Here is a 27,225-nt window from a genome sequence, read left to right as displayed (position 1 = left end):
GCACTGTTTTCTGGCAGTGGGCCAGCGTGATCCACTTTCAGTCCAAGGCAGGCTGTCTTAAGGACCTGGCTTCTGCTATTCCTTCTCCCCACTAGTGTGGCATGGCATGGAATAGACGAAGCCTCTGCTGTCAAATATCACTTGCATCCCCACTCTGGGCTGAATGAAATGGATCTGCAGGCTGTACTAAAAAAAGATGTTCAGGTAATATCATGATGAAGGTGATAAATGAATGCCAGAATAGTATCCAATTCAGAAATAAAACAAAATTGTTGCAATAATTTGAAAGGCATTTCTATACTTCAGACAGGGACTAACTGCTTGTAATCTCTTAGTTATATGTCACTACAAGTCTGATGAATGAATTTTTCAGCTGTCAGTCTCCTGTTTTAACAGACTCAATAATAAGCATGTGTATTTTATTTTGATGTGGCTACTGCTTTTGCAAAATTCCTTTAGCTTTTGAAAGAAAACAAAGGCATTAATGAACCATTGAATAGTATTTCTGATGAAGAAACAATTGTTAGCATTATGTGCATAGATTGCTGTTGAACTGTCTATAACGCATTTTTCTGGGATGTAATCTGAATAGAAATAATGTCCTAGTGAATAGGGCTGGGGAATCTGTCACAACATTACAGTAAAATTTCAATTTTATGAAACTCTACATTATCTAAAACAGGGTCACACATCCTAAAGTTTCTTATTTACATTCAAATTCCCCTCAGTTAGAGAAACTTGATGATCTAATACATTCACTATCCCCCATGATATTTGAATAATCAAAGTCATACTGTGTTTTTCACTACAAAGAACACAAATCCCTTCAGTTAATGAAAGTCATGAATCATTAATGAACTGATTACAAAAGGTATATTTAATGTTGATCATATAATTATTAAACCATTGGGTTATGAGATATAGTTAACAAAGAAAGTTCACAGAACTAGACAGGATACAAATGGAATATTTAGGCTCTACTCCTACCAAGATATATGAATATGTATACTTTTATGCATGTCAGCAGTTCCATGTAAGTAAGACCCAGTTTAAAACACATGTTCAGCTCACAGCACAGTGGCTCCTTTAATCTTGGAGTTTCCCCTGTGCAGCCCCCTGCCACTGATCAACAGAGAAGACCTGCTGGCCTAACTGTTTACTACTTGCTCCTGATGACCAGGAGGTGAAAAACATGGTTTTAAATATATCACAGTTTTTGCCTCCTGTTTGTTCAGCAGCAAGGGGCAGGAGCCAAAAATGGTGGCATATTTAAAACTGCAGTGTTCGCCTCCTGGCCATCAGGTCTGAGCAGCAAGCAGAGGGGCTAATGGGGTCCCTCCATCAATCAGCGATGTGGGGGGTGCGTGGGGGGAACTCCAAGATTAAGGGGTTCACCACACCATTAGCTGGGCCCATGATTTAAACTGGGCCCTATGTATAAGTTAATGGTACCAGATACATGTATGTATATGCATACTTTAGCTTTTGCAAGTGATAGCCATCATTAAGTATCACCACAGGGATAAACACACTTAGGGCCAGATTCCCTTCCATCTATTAGGCATGTAACTTGAGTTAGGTGCCTAAATGTGATCACACTCCAGTCTGAGTCCCTGAAAATCTATCAGTACAAAAGTTGGGTGGGTCCTCCTTCTCCAAGCTGTTTTTCTGTTTCCAACTCAGTCTTCAGGATAAATGGACTGTGAGCGTATCTATACAAGACATTTACTGTGGAGTAGACTAACTAGCTTTGCAGTAAATATAGTGCATCTACATGTGTGCCCCTATTAGGCAAGTACTATTCTGCTGTGTAGTTTTTTACTCAGAAGCAGCACACGTGTACATGCTGCCCTTCTGGATAGCCCCATACTTCTGCCCTACAGGATAGTCCTATAGCATCTTTATGCAGGAGCCAGCCCTACTTCCCCTTCCTCCTCCCCCCTGCCCACCCTCTCCACAGCATGCTGAGCTGGGTTAGGGGAGCAGCCCCAGGCTGGCAGGCTGGCCCCCCCAGAGTCCTCTGATAGCCAGGGCTACTCTGACCCAGCTCAATGTGCTGTGGTCCTGGGTACATGCTGAAACAGTGTGCCCAGGAGCAATACATTCTGGAGCAATAAACTCTGGAATTTATCACTTTGTTTTAATTGCATGTGTAGATGTGCCCTATGTGTCACAAAAGTAGGTGCCTTGTTAGGTCTTCAGGGACTCAAATAGGGTGAAACAGAATTGCACTTGGGTGCCTACATACACTTAGATGTCTAGTAGGTAGAATTGGATCTGGCTAGTTCTCTGAATCATGTCAGAGAAAAGTTCCCCATCTTCATCATTCACAATACCTGTTCAATTATGCAACAGGTTTTGGGTGGCAGGGTGAGAGAATCTGTTTGGATCCTCCAAAACTATTTGCCAGACATGAGAGTTAATAATCCTTGTGACATTTTGACACTTGAACATGTGGCTGCAAATGTTAAAATATCAATTGCTTTTAAAATTCTCCCTAACTATCTGCCCTTGGCAATGGATTCTCATTGGTTATCTATGCACTCTGTTGGGAAATATTTCCTTTTATCCATTTTAATTATTTTCCCTTTCACGTTCACTTCAAGTTTGCCTTCATAAAAGATCTGAAAATACTCACACTTGGCCACAATACGTAGCACTACCTTAGTTTAGTCAGAATATATAAAATGCAGTACAGAGCAGGGTGGCTGCGAACTGTCTCCCCAGCTAGACTTTGGCCATGGACAGACATTACATTTGTGCTGGGAGAAGGGAAAAAGAAAGTGTAACATGGCATAAGGGATTTCTTGCAGAAAAGAACTGGAAGAAAGTTAGACTGATTCCTAACAGCAATCTCTCTCCCTCCTCCCCATCTAATTTGAATGGTTGCATACTTTTATGGGGTTTTGAGATCATTTAATATCTCCTCTCAGTCTCTCCCTCTAAGAGACAGGGAAGGAGGGAGAGCAATTTTCCCCCACTAGCCTGCCCAGGGATAGCTGTCAGCGAGCTCTGTGGGGACCCTGCCTTAAAAATGTCCATCCATCAGCTGATTGGCAGAGAAAAGGGGAGAAAAGAACATTCATCTTTAACAAAAATCCTCCCAGGGCCTGAGGCTGGTTGCAACCAGAGAGAATGGCTCCAACCATCTGCCCCCAACCCCATCCCCAACATACACACTTCTGCAGGTCAGTCCAGAGGAATATGAGGGACAGCAGTTAGCTATCCCATGACAGCAAGGGTCCTGCACTCCAGGAGGCTTGCCACTGTGGGAGAATGGCTTCCAGTCCCGTCGACCCGGACAAGTGCCAGGGGACAGAAGGAGGCAGAAAGCTGCTGTGCTGCATCAGCACAGTTACCCAATGATATAAATGCTTGCCTATGACCTACAAAACATTGTATCTCTAAGAAATAAATTTCTATTTCCTTGACTTATTTAATTGGTTTCTGTTTTATAAAGTATTCAAATTCCAAGCTTTTGCAGATATTTTTACCCAAAAGTAGCATTCTCTGTTTTGCAGTGCAGCCCACCCAAACCAGAACTTTTCCAATGGAGTCTGCTCTGACTTCCTGGCAAGCGCTTCACTGTTGAATACAGTCTCCCATCTCGTTGCTTCTCCATGAGTCCATGTATATCGAGGTCAATGGGCAGATACAGAGGCAGTGTTTCCCCTCCATATGCACAAGAATGTGGCTGAGAAGGGCATAATATGGCCCAAAGTTAATACAGCCTGGAAGTCCTCTCATTTGTGCCATATTCTAGACTTTCTCAGACCATTTAATAAACAGCAGGGAGTGAAGTAATGTGTCACTTTGTGACCTCAAGCATTGAGGACAACGATAACTCTGTGTAGTAAGCCACTGAAATGGTGTGTGTCCTTCTGGATATTATTAAAGGATAATCCATACTACAGTGAAATTGTTATTTTTCTTGATGAAATAGGAAGCAAATCAAACAAGTCGTATAAGGAAAGATGAATGAGTTTTATATTTGTGAGGAGAAAATTGGAAATAATATAACATTAATCTCATTTACGTTACATAGATAAGTGTAAAAATATAACAACTGCTTTTCTACAACTATCACCTTTCAATAAGCCTCCTGAAGCCATTTGATTTAGGAAGCAGAGGGTGCCTATACACGAGCAGTAAGGCTGCTCCAATACACTGTAACTGCAGTAAATATTGATTAACTAAATCTGCTGAAGCATGGTAATTATTGCATTCCAAGACACTCCAGCATCTCATGCATTGGCATCCCCACGCTTAAAAATGGTGGCACGGGTGCTTTAACTAAAACTCATTCAATAAGCTTTAGTTAAAGTGCCCCTGCTGCCATTTTTTAGCACAGGAATGCTGATACACATTCCGTCCCCCCACATGTACACTCCCAGAGCATGTGTATAAACACCCCTGTCGAACAAATGTTGTCACACTAGGAGAAAATATTGATAGTCACAAAAAGGCTTCATACAGTCATGTTACCACACAACGTTCTGGATAAAATGGGAAGGGACCATTGTTTTTAAATCCATCATTTGGAAGATTAAACATGGAAAATGGCAACTAAAAATTCCATCTTACAATGGGCTACACTAGTGTACATCAGCAAGACACTGGGTGCATCTATATGTGTAATTAAGGTGCAGCAATAAACTCCCACACAGTCCACACTGGAGTCAAGTGCTCCAGGGCACAAATATACATGTGCCTGGGACTGAAGTACTCTGAGCAGGGCAGATCAGCCCTGGGCTGGCAGAGGACTCGTGGGGACAGCTCTGGGTTCTGGGCACCGCTGAGCTGTGGAGGGGCTGGCTGGGGCATGAGGGTGCTAACGTGTAGTGCTAGGTGTCAGGCCTCAGCCAGCCCCTGCCACCACCTACACATGCATTTCAGCACACATAAGTACTCTGCTATAAGATAGTACTGTCCCCAACAGTACTATTTTGTGGTAGACTTAATTAATTTACTGCCCCTAATACCAGCACACACGTAGATGGCGATGCTTTACTGCTGAGCTAATTAGTATACTCTACAGTAAAGCGTATGTGCAGATGAACCCACCGTGAGCAAAATTTTGCCTGACCCTCAGAATACTCTTTAAAAAGTATCCAAGTTCATTTATATCAAAAGATTTGTTTTCAATAAGGAAACTGAACATAATTTAGCATAATTCTCACACTCGAGGTGATTTTTAAGCAGGGATTTGTCATTTTCAAGCAGTATAACTCTGAAAGTGATGAAAACAGAAGAACTGCTGAAAAATGAGTAGAAGGTGACAAAAGTAGAAAAACTTTTCAATTTAAAATGAAGCACATCAAAAGGAAGATGTTCCCTGAAGGTTTCCAAGAATTAATGCCTGAAAATGAAATGTGTACATGTTTGCGAGAGAATATTCAGTGAAATAAAAAAAACTCCAAACTAATTTCTTTGTAAATGATGTAACAAACAGAAACATATTCTCAAAGAGAATCTATGATTCCATTTTTCTTTTTTCTAGAACAGCCCAACTTCACAAATTTTATAGGACAAATCTTCACCTTATTTTATGTTATATCTAAATCTTTAGCATGGACACAATTTACCAATACAATTTAGGTAACTTAAACACAACTGTTTTCACAAAGCATGCATTTAGACATTTAGCAAGCATTTAGATGTGAACACAGAAAATCAGCTCAGCTCCTAAAATGGGGCATGCCAATTTGGCATTCCTATGAGGGAAATATTCTTATGCTATTATCTTTGTAGCATAAGAAATTAGATTAGCATTACACAATGACTGAAAAGTATTCATTCTTGAATAGTCCCACTATTTCTCATAAAATATCCCTAGAAATGTGTTCACAACTTAGGGGTAAGAAATATGTCCAAACAGGGTTACTTCTATTTTTTTTTTTTTTTGCTTATAGATAGGTAAAATTTTGAATTGAACTGAAACCTTGTTTACTGTTGTAATATGGGGTCAGGTTATGGAGAACATAAAGAGCCTATGATCCAGACCATACATACTGCTGCAGTGTCTTAAAGTACCTCAGCTTGATTCAGCCTCTCATTCAAACCGGAAAGAGGAAGTACTTTACCAGATTTCAAGAGCACTGTTCCTCTGCCACTAACAGTAGATCTTGTTGCTTGGGTCACTGAGCACGTGTTTTATTTAGAGTGTAGTAAGTACTGTCATGCCACATTAAATGTTAGAATATGTTCTGGCGGTTTTGGTTGTAGCCATGTTGGTCTAAGGACATAGGCAGACAAGGATCTTTGGATAGATGTCATATCTTTGATTAGACCAAATAAGTAGTTGGAAAAATTGTTCTCTGCAAGGTTTTGAGCACAAATTATGCCTGAAGAAGGGTGTTTGTGCCTGAAAGCTTGCAAAGAACAATTTTTCCAACTATTTAGTTGGTCTAATAAAATATATCACATCTACCCAAAGAACTTGTCTGCCAGAATATGCTCTGAGCAGTCACATAGCAAAGTTTACTATAATTTCAGCCTACTCTGAACAGAGTTGGGGCTGGTTGTGCCCCTTCCCCTTCCCCCACCAGCACTGACCTTGGCATTAGACACTGAAGCTCACGTGTCCACCTATGATGATGTGCAACCCCCATGCCAAGTGCCTGTGATGTTTTGTATCACTACATGCAAAGGTGATGCCAAGCACCAGGCAGGGTGAATAGTATCCAACACACTGTGAATAAATTTCTAAGGCACGAGAAAAAATTCTGTACACTTGCAGAATTTTTTTTTAAATGCTTTTCAGTTTTCAGTATGGAAAACATGATTTGGTTGGGAATACACAAATATGCAACATATGCTTTAGTAATATAATCAGTACATTGAAACATAAACACACCTGTTAATGTCTGATCCACCAAATTGGTTGCCATGAAAGTCACAGCTGGTGTAGATACAGCAGTTACCCTGGTGACTTGAGTTGGCATCAAAGGAGTCATATGGGCATCCATTCTAGAAGCAGCACCTGCATGTGAACCATAATGAAAACATTACTTTTTCCATTGGATAAAATTATCAGAAATAATCTTTATGCAATCTTATTCAAAGCACCTTTATTTACTGGCTGTTAAATATAACTGGAGACAGACTCCAAAGCATTCCTTTGAATGTTTCAATCTTTCTTTTGTGTGTGCTCTAGTTAGTAACTCTGGACACTGACAAGGTTATAAGAAAAGCAGTCAATTTTAAGAAATTACTAGGAAAATCTTATTGATTTAGTAAACATGCAGCAGCTCCACTAGAAAATTAATTTCCTGGTGACATGTTTAACCAAAGAGGAACTAAATATATAGCACATTCAATTGTCTTATTCAAAATGAACCAAAGCAGTTTTAATGCCTTATATAGGAAAAATAGGCTGCTTAGGACCCAATATTATTCACAGAAGATATTTGGCAAATAATTTAACATAAGAACTACTTCCAAGGAAATCACAATCTGCTCACAAACAATTCACAAATGGAAAATGGCTAAATTGATCAAAAAATTATAAATGATAGATGACTCATCCATTTCATCTGCTAAAACTATGCTACACTAAAGCTGGACCACTTATTCCTCAAGAGATATTTCAATGTAGGGCCACTGACAAATTCATTGAAAGAACTGTAGCATTTACTTACAGCTCTGTGTGATTTTAGTTGCACAAAGTTTCATGTGGTCAAGCATGATTCCTTACTTGCAAATTTTGCTGTACATCTATTTTATTGAATACTTTACCTGTACCCAGTAATTTTTATCTCTCCTTTTCCATATTACATGGTCATTGCTATGGAACACTTCTTTAATATTTACTGTGTATTGTAAAAATTTCTCTTGAATCTTGCTCACTGCACCTTGCATTTAATATTTATTGAATAAACAACACTGGAAAGGTTTCTGCCCTAGTGGGAAAGAAGGGGCCCAAGCTACAAGATAGGGGCCAGTACCTTCCAGGGTAGCATCCATATCATTAACCAGCTGGTTTGTTCTCTTTATCCTGGCCCCACATCTCCCATTCAGCCTTCCACTGGACCAGTGTCAAGGCCTAGAGAGGTGTCTGAGTAATGACTAGCTTATGCCTTGATACCATCACCAATCCCTGGACCAATGTCCTAATTATGGGCTACTGGGCTAGATGATGAAAAGGCTACCCTATCTCCTCTTCCATCTAAAACCTGCTAGTCATGGGGTTTTTGCAATTAAAAGTTTGGCTTTACACATGTACATAAGTGATACTATTTTGCTGCACAGCTGCATGGCCAGAGCAAGTATGTCTATATGGGTAATGATGAACTGAAAACTATGAGCAAGCTCCTACAAACTATGAGCATTCCTTTCCTTTTTCATCCTTGTGATGAAGTATTTAGCAGAATTTGTAGATTCATTAGAATTTGTGAGGGCCATGCCATGAGTGCTTTACCATAGCCTCAAACTTGCAACATCTGGGCAACTATGTATGTGCCTTAGCACCCATGCCACCCCAGCCCCAACCTATAAGCAAAAATTGCTGTGTATGTGCCATTTATGTGAATAATACAAAATATGACTTGGCTAAGAATGCCTTTTGACTCTTTGATTGCGAGATTGATGCTATATTAGTAAACAAAACTACCACTAACACACAGCATGTTCATCCAATTGTTATATACAACAAAACCATTTTATGAAATAAATACTATAGCTTATATAAGCATTAAAAATACTGTTTGCATCTGTTTGAATTAGAAGAATGTTTTGTTTCTTGTTCATATCTGAGATGTAAATCAGAATATATGAAGTTAACATTGAAACCTCTAGCTGCTGCAATTGGGACCAGGACTATTCAGTAATCAAAGATATAAGATTCATCCTAGCGAGACAACTGAAGAGACATGACATATTCAAAAGGTGGCTCTTTGGAAGCAACAAAAAGAACTAGTCATGTGTATATTTTGCTGTTATGCATGCATATCCCCTTTGAATTTAATACAAGTGATTCATGCAAAGTGAGTAGAATAAATCACTCACAGTGAAAGCTTGCAATTCTTCCTCCTACCGCCACTCTTCAAATTACAATTCTAACATCTGTTGTTTCCCCAATAAGTGCAGGGCTCCTTACTCAAGTCACTTAAAACTTTGGAGAAATATATTGTAATGATCAATGGTCCAGTCAGGATGAAGCAAATGATCTGACACTGTGGTCACAGTAGTCCCATGCACAAAAAATAGCACCATAAAAAGAGCTGGGACAGAATGATAGTTGAGTTAATTCCTATTGCATATCTTACAACAAATGATCTTTTCACTGAGACGGACTAGTTCTCTGGCAACATGGTTTCAACAGAGCTAGATTTCTAGGATTCCTCTACCTGCCACAGATACTAAATGTCCCATGGGACTTCTACATGACAGAGGATACACTATGGGAACACTCAATACCCTGAGATTAGTTCCATGTTAATGAGCTTTATGTGAGTTAGGTTAATGCATGACATCCACCCTTACATTTCAGCAACCCTGCAGATAATGTCAAACAATCATTAATTTCAACTTTCAAATTGGGGGATAGCTCCCTGCCTAGACCTGATGGCACATAATCTGAACCTAGAAACTCTATAGAAATATATCACCAGGACTACTGACTAATATTTATTGTCTTTTCCAGTTAACGTGTTTTAAAGCTGCTATTTTAATGCATTCTCGTATTATCAATTACAGTTTCTTGGAGGAAAATTAGAGTTTAGGCTATAAACCAGATCAGTGAGATGTACCCTCCTAAGAGCTGAAGGAGGATTTAAAAACACAGTAAATCATTTTAATGATGCTCCATTTTTTTAAGACTCTGTCCTTTACTGCAGCAGAGGTGGCAAAAAATATAAAACTAAAAAGTAGTAAAGTTTAACAGAAGCTGAAAGGAATGTTTTCATAAAGGGTTAAAATGACTAAGAAAACCAGCAAGAAAAAATAAAAATTCTTATAAAAGTGACAGGTCTGTGAAAAAAATCTGGTATTCAGGGAATTAAATATTTGATGCATATGAGAAATAAAGTATGTTATTTATGGAATTAGAGGACACAGGATTTTAAAGCACAGTGAATGCTATCAGGATGACCTATGGTTAGTCAGAGAGATTCCCTGTCATGTTAGTGGGGCACAGAGAAGATAAAGGAGATTGACTTATTCCAGGTTCATTACCTTTAGGGTTTCAAGAGTGATCCAGAAAACAGTACGATCAGTTCAGCAGTAACATTCTCTGGCAAGGGACAACCATACCAGATAGGATTCATAATATGCCAAGGGCATTCCACGTTTGCAAGACTTATTTGGAGAAAGAATTGGAATTTGTACCCATGGAGATGGATACATATTTTGGTCTGAGAACAGATGAATATTCAGTTTTTTGCTTTATTACTCAAAGATTTATTGTTATGGTATTGTAAGAGTGATGTTGTAGCCACAATGGTCCACATATACAAGAGGCAAGGGTTTCTCAGGGTGATATCTTGTATTGAACCAACTGTATAGAGTTGGGATAGAATTAAACAAGCTTTCAAATGTCTACAGTCACCTAAAGAAGAATGTCTTACATTTGAAAGTCTATCTAACTTTATCCCAACTGTACTGTTAGTCCAATAAAAAACAGCACCCTAAGAAATTCTTTCCTTTTGCAAATATTATTGTTATACAATTTTGGAGTACATCGTGCATAGGGCTCTTTGAATTACAGGTTCAAATTACTGGTAGGGTCAATTCTGATCTTCATGTTTTTTTAGGTAGCTAAACTGCATAGTGAACTAGATATGAAACTTTGGTCCAAGAGCTTAAGAAAATGGATGGTTGTCTAGTGTAGAAGCATGTCAGAGCTCTACTGGCGCTTTGCCAGAATAGGTAGACTTCGTTTTGTGTTTCATTCATGTGTTGCGTTATAATTGTGTTATGTCGGCTGTCAGCTGCCAAAATCAAGAAATGGCTACCTATCAACTGAACTATTTTTAAAATTCTTCGTAACTTCACAACATGAAAACTGTGCAGGGAATATGTGTTAGCATTAACAAATTCATTATTTTGGGATTTATTTATAAACCCTCTGCCTTCTGTCTATTCACCATCCCCCATGCCTCCTGTCTTCCAAAAGAAACAGTTGTTTCCTGAAACTAATATACCATGACCACTCAGGGTAGCAAACTATCATTCTTCACTTTTACTTGAGATCCATCTTTGATCTTCTCTCTTCACTGATGCAAGAGTGAAGGCCTTTGGAGAATTCAAGTGGCACCTTAAAAGGAGTATTCCATCAATCAGCACTATGCTGTGGTTTTACTAGACATTATTTATAGTAGAACAGTAGACACCTAATAAGACCTTAATCCTGAAATCACGATCACACAAATGCGGTGGCAAAATTAGGAATGGAGACAATAGAAGTTATAGATCAAATTAAAATATATATTTATTGTATTTTGTGTGTGTGTGTGTGTGTGTTTGTATTACATCAATATTTGTTTTTGTCCTCTGCTTGAGACATTTGAAAAAATTATGCATGCAAGAAATGTATCTCATATCTGTACAGACTTTTCCAGGTAACATCATTCATTTAAGTCAGGGGTTCTCAATCCCTCGGCCGCAGCGCAGTGCTGGGCCATGGTGGTCTGCAGTACAGTTGACTGCCAGACTGGAAGTGGCCGCAGATTGGCAAACTGCGGCTCCCCAAAGCCAGGCAGAGAGGCCACAACTCTTTCTGCAGGACCTGCAGCAGCACAGGGTTTGGCCCACCCCCCTGCCCAGAGGGTGGGGATATCCTTACCTGTCTGCCAGCCAGAAATTCTGGTTGCAGTTGGCTGTGACTGCTGTGCCGTGGCATAAAAACTTTGGGAACCCTGATTTAATTTTCATAATTTAACATGCACAAAAATTCTCTCTAAGGGACATATGAATCCAAAATTACAATGAATTTGCCCAGTCTATTCCTGTGACAGACTGATTGATTTAGGAGCTAGTGGAGTGGGAGGAAAAGTGCTGGGTAAAACCCAGGCCAGTCTTCAGCTTATAATATAGATTTAACTCAAATAAGGTTTAAAAAAAAATGAAAAGACATAAATCACAACTACAGCATATGTATTATGAACCAGATCCTATTCTGCCTATTAGGACCTACATGGACTTAGGTGCCTAAATGCATTTTATACTACTTTATTCAGGTCCCTGAAAATCCATTAATTAATCTACTTTTGTAACACACCATTGAGTTTGATCTTAAGACTAAATCATGAGAAAGCAACACAGAGGGCCTAGCTCCCCTTTCAGATTAACTATTTTTCAAACACTTGGAAATAGGACTGTATTTAGGTTTGTAAGTCCACTTGTGCACCTCATATGTGGAATAGAAACTGGTCCTAGATTGATAGATAGATACAGATGTATATTTGTATATGTACGTAATATATAAAGTACACTGTCCTTATTGTATTGTGGTGGCACTTAAAAATCCAAATAGTATTGGCACCCTTTGTGTTTACTCATAAAACAGACATAAAATAGTCACAGACATAATATAAGTGTCACAGTTGTAGGGGAAAAAAATAACCAGAAATCATAATGGTAACAGAAATAAGATATATGTTAACATTGGTTAGCTAAGGCACAGCCAAATTGTAGCTCTAAATCACCATTTTAGAAAGTAAATAAACAGCTGTACTATCCAGACAGTGATACCTGGCCAATTTCTTACAAATATATCTTAAGGGAGGACTTAAAGCAGGACCTTCAGGACCCATAATATGTTTGGGGTGTAGTACCCATCATGATCCAGGAACTATGCAAGAAGCCAGGGGGTTTTGTTTGTTATTGGGATTTTTTTTATTAGATAAACTGTATAGTTGGGAGAGATATTAGATAAGCTTTCAGGCACAAAGCACCCTTCCTCAAGTTTTGGAAATAAGCTTCTTTCCTAGACTTTAGTAAACACTTTAGCAGGGGGCAAGGTATGAGAGGACAAAGGGTGAGAATTGGGTTGCTTGACTTCCCTGCCAACTTCCCCACCTACTGCTTCTTGCCCTGTTGCAGCAGTGGGAGGGTCGGGAGCATGGTATGAATTTAAGACAACCCTGTAATAATTAGATTCTACACATGGAAAATTATAACACATTAACAAATTTTTCAGGTGTAGAATCTAATTATTGAGGGGTCATCTTAAATTTGAAGTTGTCTTGAATTTCAGTAAATACTGTAAGAAAATAGTGGTGGAAGAAATGCCAAGTTAATATTTTAGCCTGAGACTATTGATAAACTAAGTAGGACAGGAAAACAGCTGATGTAATAGGATCTCCCAGATCTTCAAAGGGAGGTCCTAATATTCTTCCTGCTACCCCTAAACTCCTTATGAGCATAGTTGTCTATTGATAGTTGCCCTTGAGAAGATAGTTTGAATTACTTTAGAGAACTGCTGAGAAGATTATTTGCCAACAGCTATAAAGTATATGTCAATAAAAAAAACCATCCCATTATTTCTTCTTATTTTTAGTTATTAAATCAATCATTCCTAGAAGACATCCAAGGAAGAGATCACTTTGAATTGTAATACATTTATCCCATGTAAAATTAAATGTAAGTTTATAAAACCATCATTTAGAGGAGAGGAATTACATACTATGATGTTAGGCAGCTTAGAGAATATTTTATTAAATCTAGGAGACTTGAATTTGGTCATCTCTAACAAAATATTGAACCATCCCCAGTATGAAGAGATGTTGTGACTTCAGGCAGGGATGATTTCTTTTTTAGGGTCTGATTCTGCTCCTTTTTCAGTCATTGGCAAAACTATTAACTTTGACAGGAACAGGTTTGGGACCTTAAAAAATAAAGTAGCTCTCAGAAAGCACCATAAGGGTTCTAATGCTTTAGTGTGAACTATACTAAAAAATACTGGGAAAGTTCAGGAAAAGACCACGCAGATACAGTGTTCTATTTTACAAACACTGGCCAAAGGATCCTCACAAGGACTATAATTTTTAAATCTATAAGTAACTTTCTATAGAATAAGGGATATAATTTCAAAGTACTTTTAAATAATGTTGATGTGAACAATAAGGAAAAATTTTATTCTATTACTTTCAGCTACTTTGGCAACAGATTAAAATGGTATTTGTTTTTCTGAGCTTTTCTAATTTTGGTGTGGTAAGAATCAATTTGCAAATAATGACCTCCTTTTCATCTGCCCATGAAAAGGCAGAAAAAAGTAGAAAATTATTTAAAATATCTTGAAGGTGACAAGACTCATGAAGAAAGTTAGAATGAAAATACCACACTTGCTTCACTCATGTCACTAACATTTTGATAATTCCCAGTAGCTTTCAGGCAGACATTTAGGGACAGATTTCTTGAAAGTCTCTACTATATTATTATATATTTAGTGGACCAAGGCACTTAAGGGGGCACTTAAGGGAGCCCACCCCTGCCCCAGCCCTGGCACAATCTGTGGGCAAGGCAAGAGCCCCCAAGGGGACACTTGCCTGCCTGTACACTAATGCCAGGAGCCTGGGCAACAAGCAGGATGAGCTCGTCCTCCTGCTCAGTGCAAAGAAATATGATGTCATTGGGATAACGGAGACCTGGTGGGACTCCACCCATGACTGGACCACGGGTACAGAGGGCTATACCCTGTACAGGAGGGATCGTGTTGACAAAATGGGCGGGGGTGTAACTCTCTATGTGAAGGAAAGCTACATGTCCCTGCAAGCTGATGTTGGCGACCGGCATGGACAGCTAGAGACCCTCTGGGTAAAATTTCGTGGGGAATTCGGCACAGGGGACACAACAGTGGGAGTCTACTACAGACCTCCCACTCAAAGTCCCGAGCTTGACCAGGAGTTCACCCGGGAACTGACTGAGGCCACTTGCTCGAGGACCTTGGTTGTCATGGGTGACTTCAATTACCCGGACATCTCGTGGGAAGATCACTCAGTTAAATCTCAGTGGGCGCAAAGCTTTCTCTCGTGCGTGGATGACCTCTACCTGACTCAAGAAGTCTATGGGCCAACGAGAGGCAAAGCGCTGCTTGACCTGGTACTGGCTACGGGGGACAACCTAATCGGCGACCTAGTGATTGATGGGAAGTTGGGTGACAGCAACCACGAGCTGATCACCTTCACCATCTGCCATAAAGCTGGCAAGTCAGTCAGCAACACAGAAGTCCTTGACTTCAGAAAAGCCGACTTTGACAAGCTCAAGAGGCTAGTCGGTCAGGCCCTCAGGGACCATGACCCCAGGGAGATGGGAGTTCGAGAAGAGTGGTTGCTTCTCAAGGAAGCAATCCTCAGTGCACAAGCTAAATCTATTCCAACACGGAGGAAAGGCAGCAAGAAGGCACAGCAGCCCCCCCGGCTCTCCAGAGACCTAGCGGACCTACTGTGACTAAAAAGGAAAGCCTACAAAGGATGGAGGACGGGATTCACCTCCAAGGAGGATTACTCCGCGCTGGTCCGGTCCTGCAGGGACCAAACCAGGAAAGCCAAGGCTGCAACTGAACTCCAACTAGCTTCAGGCATCAAGGACAACAAAAAGTCCTTTTTCAGATATGTGGGGAGCCGGAGGAAAAGCAAGGGCAATGTTGGACCCCTGCTAAACCAGATGGGGCAACTGACAACTGACGCCCAGGAAAAAGCCAACCTATTAAATAGGTACTTTGCGTCAGTCTTTCATCAGTCCCACGGGACGCCCATGCCTGCTATGGGACAGGGAAATCTGGGTGAGGGGAATCCCCTACCCTCCATAAATGCTGACCTCGTGAAGGAACACCTTGAGAAGCTGGATACCTTCAAGTCAGCTGGCCCTGACAACCTGCACCCCAGGGTACTCAAGGAGCTGGCGAGCATCATAGCCCAGCCCCTGGCATGGATCTTTGAAAACTCCTGGTGCTCTGGTGTAGTGCCAGAAGAAGGCCAATGTGGTGTCGATCTTCAAGAAAGGGAGGAGAGTGGATCCGGCTAACTACAGGCCCATTAGCCTGACTTCTATCCTGGGGAAGATCTTAGAAAAGTTTATTAAGGAGGCCATCCTTGATGGACTGGACCAGGCTAACATCCTAAGGGACAGCCAGCATGGGTTTGTTGCGGGTAGGTCTTGTTTGACCAATCTCATTTCCTTCTATGACCAGGTGACCTATCACCTGGACAAGGGAGAAGAGATTGATGTCATATATCTTGACTTCAAAAAAGCTTTTGATCTGGTATCCCATGATCACCTCTTGGCCAAACTGCCCAGTTGTGGCCTTGGCTCCACCACAATCCACTGGCTGGGAAATTGGCTTCGTGGTCAGACCCAGAGGGTTGTGATTGATGGCAGTCACTCATCATGGTGCCCTGTGACCAGTGGGGTCCCTCAAGGCTTTGTCCTGGGACCCATACTGTTCAACATCTTCATTAACGATGTGGACATTGGAGTCAGGAGTGGACTGGCCAAGTTCACTGATGACACCAAACTTTGGGGCAAAGCATCCACGCCAGAAGATAGGCGGGTGATCCAGGCTGACCTGGACAAGCTCAGCAAATGGGCAGACGAGAACCTCATGGTGTTTAACACCAAAAATGCAAGGTTCTCCACCTTGGGAGGACAACCTGCAGCACCCTTATAGGCTCGGCAGTGCTACGTTGGTTAGCACTACAGAAGAAAAAGACTTGGGGGTCATCATTGACCACAAGATGAACATGAGCCTGCAATGCGATGCTGTGGCTAACAAAGCGACCAAAATGCTGGCGTGCATCCATAGATGCTTCTCGAGCAAATCCCGGGACGTCATTCTCCCCTTGTACTCAGCCTTGGTGAGGCCGCAGCTGGAGTACTGCGTCCAGTTTTGGGCTCCACAATTCAAAAAGGATGTGGAGAAGCTTGAGAGAGTCCAGAGGAGAGCCATGCGCATGATCAGAGGTCAGGAAAACAGATCTTACGATGATAGGCTGAGAGCCATTGGACTCTTTAGCCTGGAAAAGCGCAGGCTCAGGGGTGATCTGATGGCCACCTATAAGTTTATCAGGGGTGACCACCCGGATCTGGGGGAATGTTTGTTCACCAGAGCGCCCCAAGGGTTGACGAGGTCGAACGGTCACAAACTCCTACAAGACCGTTTCAGGCTGGACATAAGGAAGAATTTCTTTACTGTCCGAGCCCCCAAGGTCTGGAACAGTCTGCCAGCGGAGTTGGTTCAAGCACCTACATTGAACACCTTCAAGAGTAAATTGGATGCTTATCTTGCTGGGATCCTATGACCCCAGCTGACTTCCTGCCCTTTGGGCAGGGGGCTGGACTCAATGATGTCCCGAGGTCCCTTCCAGCCCTAATGTCTACGTCTATGTCTATGTCTGTTATACCACTGATGTGTTCCCAGTAGAAGAGCATGTTCCATGAGGCTGTGGCAGTGGAAAGTGAATTCAATATCTCTCACTGGAAACAGGCACCAACTACAAAGTGATTATAAACAGAGTCTACTGCTTCACTAGTTCTCAAGAAATTAATCGACTGGAACAATGGCCATAAAAAGCAAAAACACTTGCCTTTTTATATGGAACGTATCTTACTTCACCAGCTTACTCCCTTGATGTATAACATAGTAGGAACATCTACATGTTCATTAATGCACAGTGGTTACTGCACATCTAATTTAGTACTTGTATAACCAAGTACTTGTATAACCACGTACTAAATTAAATGCACAGCAACCAGATTTACCACGCAGTAGCGCTGGCGAATGCCTTCTTACTGATGCTACTGCACAGTATTGTATTAGCACTGTCTGTGCTGTGACGCTCTACTGTGGTGCTCTTAGATTACTGTGTAATTAGCATCTCATGTAGACGTGCCCAGCATGAGGGTTATCTACAGTACCTCGAGTAGATATCCAAGCACATCCTCCAGAAGGAGAAATAAATTATCAAAGTCAACTGAGAAGAGGTTGGTCTATACAAAGAATATTACAGAGTCAGTTTCTTTTCCTGCAGGAATTTTTTTGCTTATCTGGTTCATATGGGTTTGCTCAATAGTATGGATACCAGCATTTTCCAAAATGTCAGGTGAACTGGAGGGCTGTAGAGGGCTCTCTAGGTAGACCTGCCAGCAGACTGCCCTGAGGCCAGAAACTTGCATTACTCTGGATCTCTGGTACCAGGACAGACCCACCATGTCTTTGTTGCCCACAGCTTCTAAGTTATACTCTTTATAATAACCTTGGTTTAACTTCCAGTATCCACTATTGCCCAGACTCCAATAATATACAACACTGCAACATTCCCACTATTCTTGTAGTCAATCTTTATTAAAATATGACTTATAGGTCTGATAGCCTGGACGGTGATTCAACAATGTGGGCATATAAAAATTTGGATGAGATCAACAAATTCCATTGTGTTTGTGAACCAAAGGAGATTTGAATTTAGGTCTTGTTTACTGGGGCCAATTTTCCCCTATGTCTTGTATAGCTATCGATTGATCAGCTGAGTTCACCTGAAATAAATTTGAACAAATGATTAATACTACACTGCTGAATTCAAATGGAGCTTTCTCATTGACATCAGTGGGCATGGGATTAAGTCCAACTGCAGTATAATATCATTCCTTCCTTTATGTCTATTACAAATTTTATACTCTTAAATCAAACTTTTCTGTAGGAAAATGTAATCAAAATATGTCATTAAAAACCATCTAAGCTGACTGAACCTCTCCAGGAACATATTGAGGTTCTTAGTCACAGCTTCACTGCTATTGACAGACTGTAACATCATTATACGGACTTATAAAGAATTATACTCATTCCCCATAGTCAAACAGAATAATTTGCATTTGGAGAACAAATCAATTCCAAAAACATTAGAGACGGGCTTGAATTCGAACTTTAAGTCCATCCTTTCACACACTTAATTTTGCACTGAAAGGAGAAGATTTGGGTTCTTAACTACAGATTTAAACTTGTTTCTATAGTTTTCCTTCTGCATTGGATTTAATTCAGATTTAGTTCAGTATAGTTTCATGTAAATTCCATATCGTGTTTGTTTATAATCTTGAGGGAACAGCAATCTGATCCAAAATCTGAAGCCCAGCAAACATTTGGCCTCCATGACTTGCACAGCAGCCTAGAAAAGAAAATTGCAGCTCACTGAAAATGACTTTAGAATCCAGATGAAAAAGTCATAAAGGTAAAGCACAGTTCCATCTTGTGGCTTACAATTTCATTCATATTTGCAGGAAATTTTTCCATGGTTATCCTCACCATACAAAGGCCAAGATTTAATGGGATCAGAAATTCAAAGCTAAGCATGAACAAATATGCACATAAATTATGAGATTCCTAAATCATTAGTTATATGTATGAATAAAGTCAGTGCATACATACATAGGAATAATACATATATGGATGCTAAGCTTTGGAAATTAGTGTCAATGCCTGTACCTTTTACGGTATATTTCATTATCCATATGCTTGATATATTGTATATATATTATTTGATATTCATTCTATTTGTTTTGTCAATGCATGGTATATTGATTGCTTCAATGTGCTTCCCTACAATGTCCTATCTCTTTCAGCTAATTTTCTATGTTGATTTGTTTTCACACTTAGGCACAATAAACATAAATCGCTCAGCTCTCATTGGGAGTAAAGAAATTAACTCACAAATTCCATCCACACTTAAGACTTTTTTGTTTATTGCATATGTGTGGACCACACACATATACCTTATGTTCACCCAAATATGCTTGATTGATTTAAGGCAATCATAACTTTTAAGGAATAAATATTTGTGGTTTTAGTACTTTATACTCATAAAAAAACCAATCTTTGCAACAGACTACTTTGGAATGCAAATGCCAAATAAGCACTACAGAGTTGGTTTAATGTCATAATGTAACATAAGCTTTCAAAATGAACTGAATTTAACCTTCAGGGCTAGAGTAATACCTAAACTCAAATCATAAAGAACCTAACACACACATGCCATGCAAGAGAGTGCTTTTTATGATTAAATTTAGGTAAATTTAGTTGTAAAAGTAAAATGACAAGGAAAAGAAGGATTGTCATTATCTCTGTGAAGATTTATATAATGCAAATTCTGGGGACTGGACTCAATAGATCAGAAAACATCTTCCAGGCCTGTGTTTGTTTATTCCTTACATCTGAAGTAAGCTATTGCTCATGGAAGCTCATGTTTCTCTGAATGAGTTTAGTTTATAGGGTTTAACTCAGCCCAGCCTTCTGACAATGGTTCTGTTGTTAGACTTAAAGCAAGACAGTTTCATTATCAGGTTACATAATTTAAGAAATTACTCTTCTCCCTTTTGATTCTCACTTAATTTGAAAATACAAGCAGCCTATCTGTAAGTAGAACAATTCCCAGGAAGGTCAAATCAGTTAAGGTTAAAGTTTAGAAATCTGAAGCTTCCATGCAAAGGATGTCACACACTTATTAATACATTTGATGAGAACACATTATTTACATAAATGAAAATAAATGTCTTGGCTGGCATAACTTAAGACTAATAAAACTGTAATGTGAAATTAACTTTAGGTTCTGGAATTACTTTGGGCAGTAACTAGCTAATGCTACCAACCTCCTTAAGCCTTTCTCCATGCCCTGAAGGGGAAGAAAGCATCTAGTTGAATAGATCTTTCCTTTTCTCTCACAAACTGCTTTTCAGGTTGGCTTCTTTGCTCACTTGTTTTCTAAGAGTGAGCGTGTGTGTGTGTGTGTGTGTGTGTGTGTAGATGGGTTCCAGCTGTCATACCAGGTTACTAGTGACAGATTCCTGTAGCAAAGCATAGAAATACTACTGCCCCATGTCATCCTAGTCACAATTCTGGGGGTGGATTTGGTGACTATGCTGTAGGTGTGCTTAGGAGTTAGAAGTTCAGCCTCATCCACAGAGAACAGGCAAATAGTAGGGCAGGGCAGTACCTAAGAAACAAACTAGTTCAGAGACGCATAAGCTTTCATAGTTAACTATGACTGGGGCTGTGAAACTTCAGCAGCTGTTTCATTTCAGAGGCATTTCAACCCATTTTGGCAAATGAAACACCAAATCCAAAATGAAACAGGAGGCTCTGAAACATCTCTAAAATGAAACAAAACCATCCAAAACATTTAGAGATGGTTCAGGATGTTTTGGAGGTGGGCTTGCAGGGAAACAAAAACTCAGATAAGGAAGGAGGAAAAGGGAGAGAAGGACTGTTTTGGTATTGACATCTGCAGCTGGCCAGTGTCTGAGATTTGTCCTTGAGGTCCCTTCCAATCCCAGTGCTCTGGGGGATGGACAGGGAAAAAACATTTAAGGGTTTTTGTGAACTGCTCTCTGTCTTTTGTGAGATCTGTCTCTTGCAACACAAGCAGCAGAGCACAGCATCTGAAGGGTATAGGCTGGTAGCAGTAGGTAGTTTCTTGCAACCAAGTTTTAGTCAGCCATTAGCCAATCCTTTCCCACTTACCCTTGCCTACCATCCCTATTGTTAATCCCTTTCAAATATGTCTTCCCTAAAAATCCTCTTATTTATTGTTTTTTTTTTCACCACAAACAAAAAGAAAGCTTTGCTTTGTCTGGCAGTGTCTTATCATTGTTCAGGAAAGCACTACACATCTACAGCACACAGATGCACCAAATTTTCCAGCATGCCAAATGTGAAGCATGTTGGAAAGGCAGGTATAAGGTCTTCTGGCAGGGAAGCAAGAGGGAGCAGATGGAGAGCTGTAATCTACTTCCACTGGAGCATCAAGGGGGGCAAGATGCTGTGGGACAAACAGTCAGAGCAGAGCATGCCACAGCACAAAATCATGCGGGATGTGGATACTCATTGTAACTCCACATACTAACTCCACATACTTGATGATTGAAAGGCTGGTGGAGCAACAGAAGGCCATCCATGAGATGGCCTTGCTCGGGGAGATTGGGATCAGCACTCCCTTAACAAAAATGAGTGGGATACCATCTCCCAGGTCTTGGTGTTCCTCAAGTCATTCATCGAGGCCACCGAGAGCCTCCACACTGGCAATGCTCTCTTTAGCCAGGTGACTCCCATGGTGAGGGATCTTCAGAACCAAATGGAGAAGTTTCAAGGGATTGATGTTCCTGGCTAGGGCAAGCCGCTGTCACCAGAGGTGCAGGCACTGGTGAAGCGGCTGAAGGAGGGTATCAAAAAATGCCTGAATCCATTGTGGTCCAGTGTGGTCCACATGCTGGCAGCCATGTGTGACCCAAGGGTGAACGGGAGCATATGCACCAGCAAAAACCCTGGATCGCTGAATGGAGGTGCTGGTGAACATAGTCCAGGAGGCAAAAAGGCACAGATGGCGGGGGTGGAGGGGGTGGAATAGGGGAACAACTGTACCATGTCAGCACTCCATCCACCAGCCAGTCTCCTTCACCACAGGTGCTTCCAATGTGGGGCAAGGGCATGGCTTCCATATTGGGGTCCAGAGGCACTGGAGTCCAACATCAGGCAGGTAGCACTGAGGCCTTGTTGGCTACCTATCTCACTGAGGACATGGAGCTGCTGCTCTGCAACCCCTTGGCCTACTGGACAAGCCACAGCCAGATGTGGCAGGAACTGGCCATGGTTTGTCCTGTCCACCGACCAGTGTTCTGAGCAAGAGGGCACTCAGCATTGCTGGGGATGTTGTGACACCCCACCATACCTCCTTGGATCCTGGTCTGGTGGAGCAGCTGATGTTCCTGAAGGTCTGGAACCCTCCCACTGCTGGGGTTCCCCAAGCTTCTTGTGCAGCACCATCCTTCTCACTCCATCTACACCAATTTCCCTTTTTTTTTTGGTTTGGTTTCACAACCATTGAATGCCCTGTTCTCCGAGCTGGAAGCAGCACTCACTGTATCACCAACCAGAAGGGGAAGAACATGTCCCTACTGAGCTCCCGTGCCAGGATGCACTTGGAGGTGTAGGATGGTGCTATGGGGAAGGAGCAGATCCCAAGTCCTGGGCATGACCTAAAGCTGCACCCTGCCAGGGTCAGGAGGCCTGGTGGGATTGCCAGTGGTGCAGCAGCACCCAAGAAATGCCACAAACATTCCTGGTAAAAGGTGGGTAGGAGGTGCCATACACATGCACAGTCCTGGCTAGGGAAAGCCCAGATTTGTAAGATGTTTGAGGCCTGAGGCTTCCTGGTTACAGTAGAGTTATGAGGCTCCAAGTGAGCTTACCTGCCTGGGATCTGCAAGGAATGGGCTGCAGCATAGGAGAGATATGGAGCTGCAACATGGATGTCACCCCTAGATATCAGAGGTCTAAATGGGGAGCCTCCCACCTGGGTAACATCTGAATCAATTTTCCATCAGGGCATGGCAGATGAAACTTCATCGACCTCCTGGATACAAAAACTCATGGACTCAATATAGACATTGGATTTATGACACACTGTAACTTGCCTGACATCTGACTCCCCAGGTACCTCTCCACTTTTATCTGTCTGCCACATCCCTATTCTGCCTGCCCCTTCCAGCCTATCTCTTACTCTCTGACATCTCAATTTACATTTTCACTGACCGGCTATCTTGTCTGGCTTCTTCACTATTCCTTCCACCCAGGAAGAGCACACATCAACTGCATATGCTTCTGCAGCCTGACAAAGGGTTTTTAAACCTGCAATCTTGCTAAGATATACTTCACCTATTCAGTTGGTCTAAGAAAACATATCAGAAGTACTCTCAACTGGTCTGTGCTGGGGCCAGGACCCAAAGGGGTGTCAAAGGGCCAGGGGCCCACTGCAAGCAATGCCTAGAGCAAGAGGTTCATAATTCTGACTGGCCTAAAAACAGAGCCAGGGCCTAAGGGGGAGCCAAAGATCCCAGAGAGAGGACTACAGCTGGAAGGGGTGAAGGATGCAATGTGCGAGGCATGGGCCACAGTGTAGGGAGGGTATAGAGGTGCAGAATGGGTGTCACCCCAAGACACATAAATGGGCAGCCGACCACCTGGGAAACATCTGAATCAGTTTTTCATCATGGTGTGGTAGGAGAAAGAGGGGTGGGTGGTTGGCCCAGAAACACGTGGGCAGGTGGAGATCTGACTAGCACCAGGAAAGCCCCCCATTACAGGCTATCATCCCTGCTGTTTTCATCCTGCTGTGCCTTAACACAAAGTCGCATGCTATGAGTTTTGCTTTGAACAGTTTGAGGTCTAGTTTCACAGAACCCCCTGCACCTATTTCCTTGAAACGTGGCAAGCTTCATGCCCCCATACCATATATGCAATTTTCATCCAGATCAGGCAAGAAATGCCAACGTTATAGGCATTTTAGTGATTCCCCATTATAGCCTATAGCCGAATCACTGAAACAGCGCCAAAACCTCGAAACAGATTCAGCTGAATAGAAACGGAATAATGATCCAAAACACTGAAATGAATCGCTGTCGTGAAAGGGTCAAATCCTAAATGGAATCAAATCATAGCTGGTTAGCACAGCCCTATTACCTATGCCTCTCTGAACTAGTATCTTTCTAAGGTGCTACCCTGCCATTCTTTCTGCCTGACTTCAGACTGACACGGCTTACTACTTCTCTTTACTTGCAGAAAAAGAGTAAAAAACAAGACATAAAACAATCTAGTTCCATTCTTGCAGCCTGCTCAATATACTCAGATTGTGCTGAATCATGTCTTTCTTCAGAGAACTCCAAATGTGAACTGATTATAACTGGCACTGACATTTGCCTGAGGCTGCAGAGCACAGATAGTCTGAAACAATGACTCCAAAAGGTAAACTCCCCTGAGTCTTATTAATTTCAGTGCAGAGTCAGTTTTAAAGCTCAGTAACAATACTTCATTTCATTCCTGTTCCAACCCCAGAAAGATCAACACAGAAGGTGGAACAAAGTCCATTATGGGACAAAACTGGTAGTTGCTTCAAAGAAGGAACTATAGAGGGAAGATCAGAGGAAACTTGCAAAGAGAGAAGATGGCTAAAAGCAGAGAAAAGACATTTAGGAAGAAAGAGAAACACAGAACTGAAGGCATGGTGGCTTTAGGACGATCCGGGCTTCTTGCTCTGCTCTTGGCTTCATTAAGACAATACTGATAGGTAACTAGAGAGTGAGTGTATAATTCCATGCTAATTGTCCAGGTGCATGCTTACTTTGGTAAACACAAAGTAGCTTACCCCACCACTTTCACATAGGATAAAGACATTTTGAACTAACTGTAAGGTAAGAGCATACACGGGTATTTACTGCGAAATAGGTGACAAGCTGCAACTTCACCCATCACCCTGTTTTAGGGTAACTTGTTCATGCAGCCATAATGATACTAAATGGAACAATATAGACTGAAACTGGAGCAGAATATTAGCTTCATTGAACTCAATAAAGAAAAAGGCAGTTCCTATGTAAAAGCTATATTCACCCTTTAATTTCTGTGCAAACTTTGCTGTGACATCTCTGAAAAATCTATCACGGATCAAGGATGTTACGAAGTCCTGATTTATATGCCAGCCCATGCACCATGGATGTTTTTACATGTGCTCCAAGAGTGGTGGGGGGAGGGGAAAGGGGAAGCCACTTTAATCAAAGCACCCAGGGCATCAAGTGTATCAGCATCTCCACACTGAAAAATTATGGTGGTTACTTAAAGTAGTTAAAATAACCCTGCTGCCATTTTTTCAGTATAGGGACAATGATACACATGATGCTGAAGTCTGTTGAAGCACAGTAATTACCATGCTCCAATAGACTCGACTGAGTCTGCTCTAACATGTTGTAATTACAGCTCATCAGAGCAGCCTACCTGCACTTCTCTAGGTGCCCCATAAAATGGCCTTCTCCTCTAAAGCAGTCTGACTCTCTCAGCCCAGAGTATCTATAAGCTCTTCAGCATTTCAAGTCATCAAAATATTTAAGTCCAAGCTTAAGTCCTAATGAAAGTTAATATACACGAATGTGCTTTGCTGAACCAAGGCCCGAATCAGGATAATTTTGCCCTAGGCAAGAGAAGTCCAGGTAGCATCTAAAAACAGGAGGAGGTCAGTATCCAGAGTAGGAATGTTGACAGGTCTGAATGAAGTCATTTTGACGGAAATAAATAAAATAGGGCAGAATATGTATATATGCTGGGCTCCAGTGGTACACTTGAGGAGTCTAACTACAAAGAATGGCACTTATGGCAGATTTCTAAAGCTCATCTGCAGTGTTTACTAGGGATTTGAATTGAATCAGATGTTAACAAGCAAACAACAAAACAATTTGCTTTAAACTATGCAAATCCCTAACTTCTTAATTGCTCAGGTTTCACTTCCTTTAAGCTTGTTAAATCATAAACCTAATAATTTGCCAGGCATCCCTAGAAACTTGCAGAAAAAAACAGAGCAGGCATTATAATATACAACATTTTTTAGACATATGGGTGATACAAAGTCATAATGCTGTGAAACTGAGGTTAGAAGGGAATCAACAGCTTGTGAAAATTGATAAGAGATATTCCTTTTTGTCATCTGCTTCTTGAGCATTTTTTACCAGAATAGATGACACACAAACTAATCAAGCCATTCATTACCTCTTTATTATTATTTATAACTGAGTGTTAAACCTTGCCCATGAAGCCTGAACATCTATCACTCTTGCCAGCTGTCCTATCTACTTGCTTGTGGCCAAAATAGCCCCTAGGAGAGGTAGCAGATAAGTTACTCAGGCTTTCACTCTATTTTAAAGGGATGGGAGAGACTTTCTGGGCAAATCTATTCTTTCTAAGTGCTTAATCAATGGCTTTCCAGAACCATCAATTATCATCTTTCTTTTATGATAATGGCCAAGGATGATGGCCATTAAAGATTGTACTGTGCCTAGCTGAATAACAACTACAGTATATTGCAAGTAACAAAGGTCTTCAAGGTTTTTCACTTTATTTTATATGTATCTTGAATCACAACAGCACTTAAATGTGCTTTGAATTCAACTCTCTTCAAGAGAGTTAGCAGAAAGGTGTTTGAAGGCAGAGGCATAAGAGTGATGCCCATGATTGAGTGCTGTCCAGAACAAGGAAACCTTTCTGAACCGGGGCCACGGAAATTAACTGTAATGCGTTTATGCTGGAAACGTGCGCAGTATAGGCCTAATCTTAAACAAACGTTGTTATAAAGAAGGGGCTAATTCTCAAATATCAATCTTTCATAAATGAGTGCACACTTTTTATCCCTAAATCATTTTAAAATTCACTTCCGTATTGGAACGATTGGTTTGCAGAGAAACAATAAGAAACAGAAACTTTCCTGGAAA

The 27,225-nt window shown here is 41.1% G+C and overlaps 1 protein-coding gene across 2 annotated transcripts in view; it reads right to left on the bottom strand.

The window, feature by feature from the left end:
- TCERG1L (transcription elongation regulator 1 like) overlaps positions 1–27,225 on the bottom strand; it is a 239,138-nt gene that overhangs the window by 76,134 nt on the left and 135,779 nt on the right. For both annotated transcript variants that reach the window (XM_090057211.1, XM_090057212.1), the window contains exon 5: positions 6,857–6,982. In XM_090057211.1, coding sequence (XP_089913337.1) covers positions 6,857–6,982 — 126 coding nt within the window. The remainder of the gene's footprint in view (positions 1–6,856; positions 6,983–27,225) is intronic.

The sequence above is a fragment of the Crocodylus siamensis genome, chromosome 7 (genome assembly GCF_052110815.1).
Source record: "Crocodylus siamensis isolate JL-2025a chromosome 7, ASM5211081v1, whole genome shotgun sequence".
Classification (NCBI taxonomy): domain Eukaryota; kingdom Metazoa; phylum Chordata; order Crocodylia; family Crocodylidae; genus Crocodylus; species Crocodylus siamensis.
This window is presented reverse-complemented; position numbering and strand designations above follow the sequence as displayed.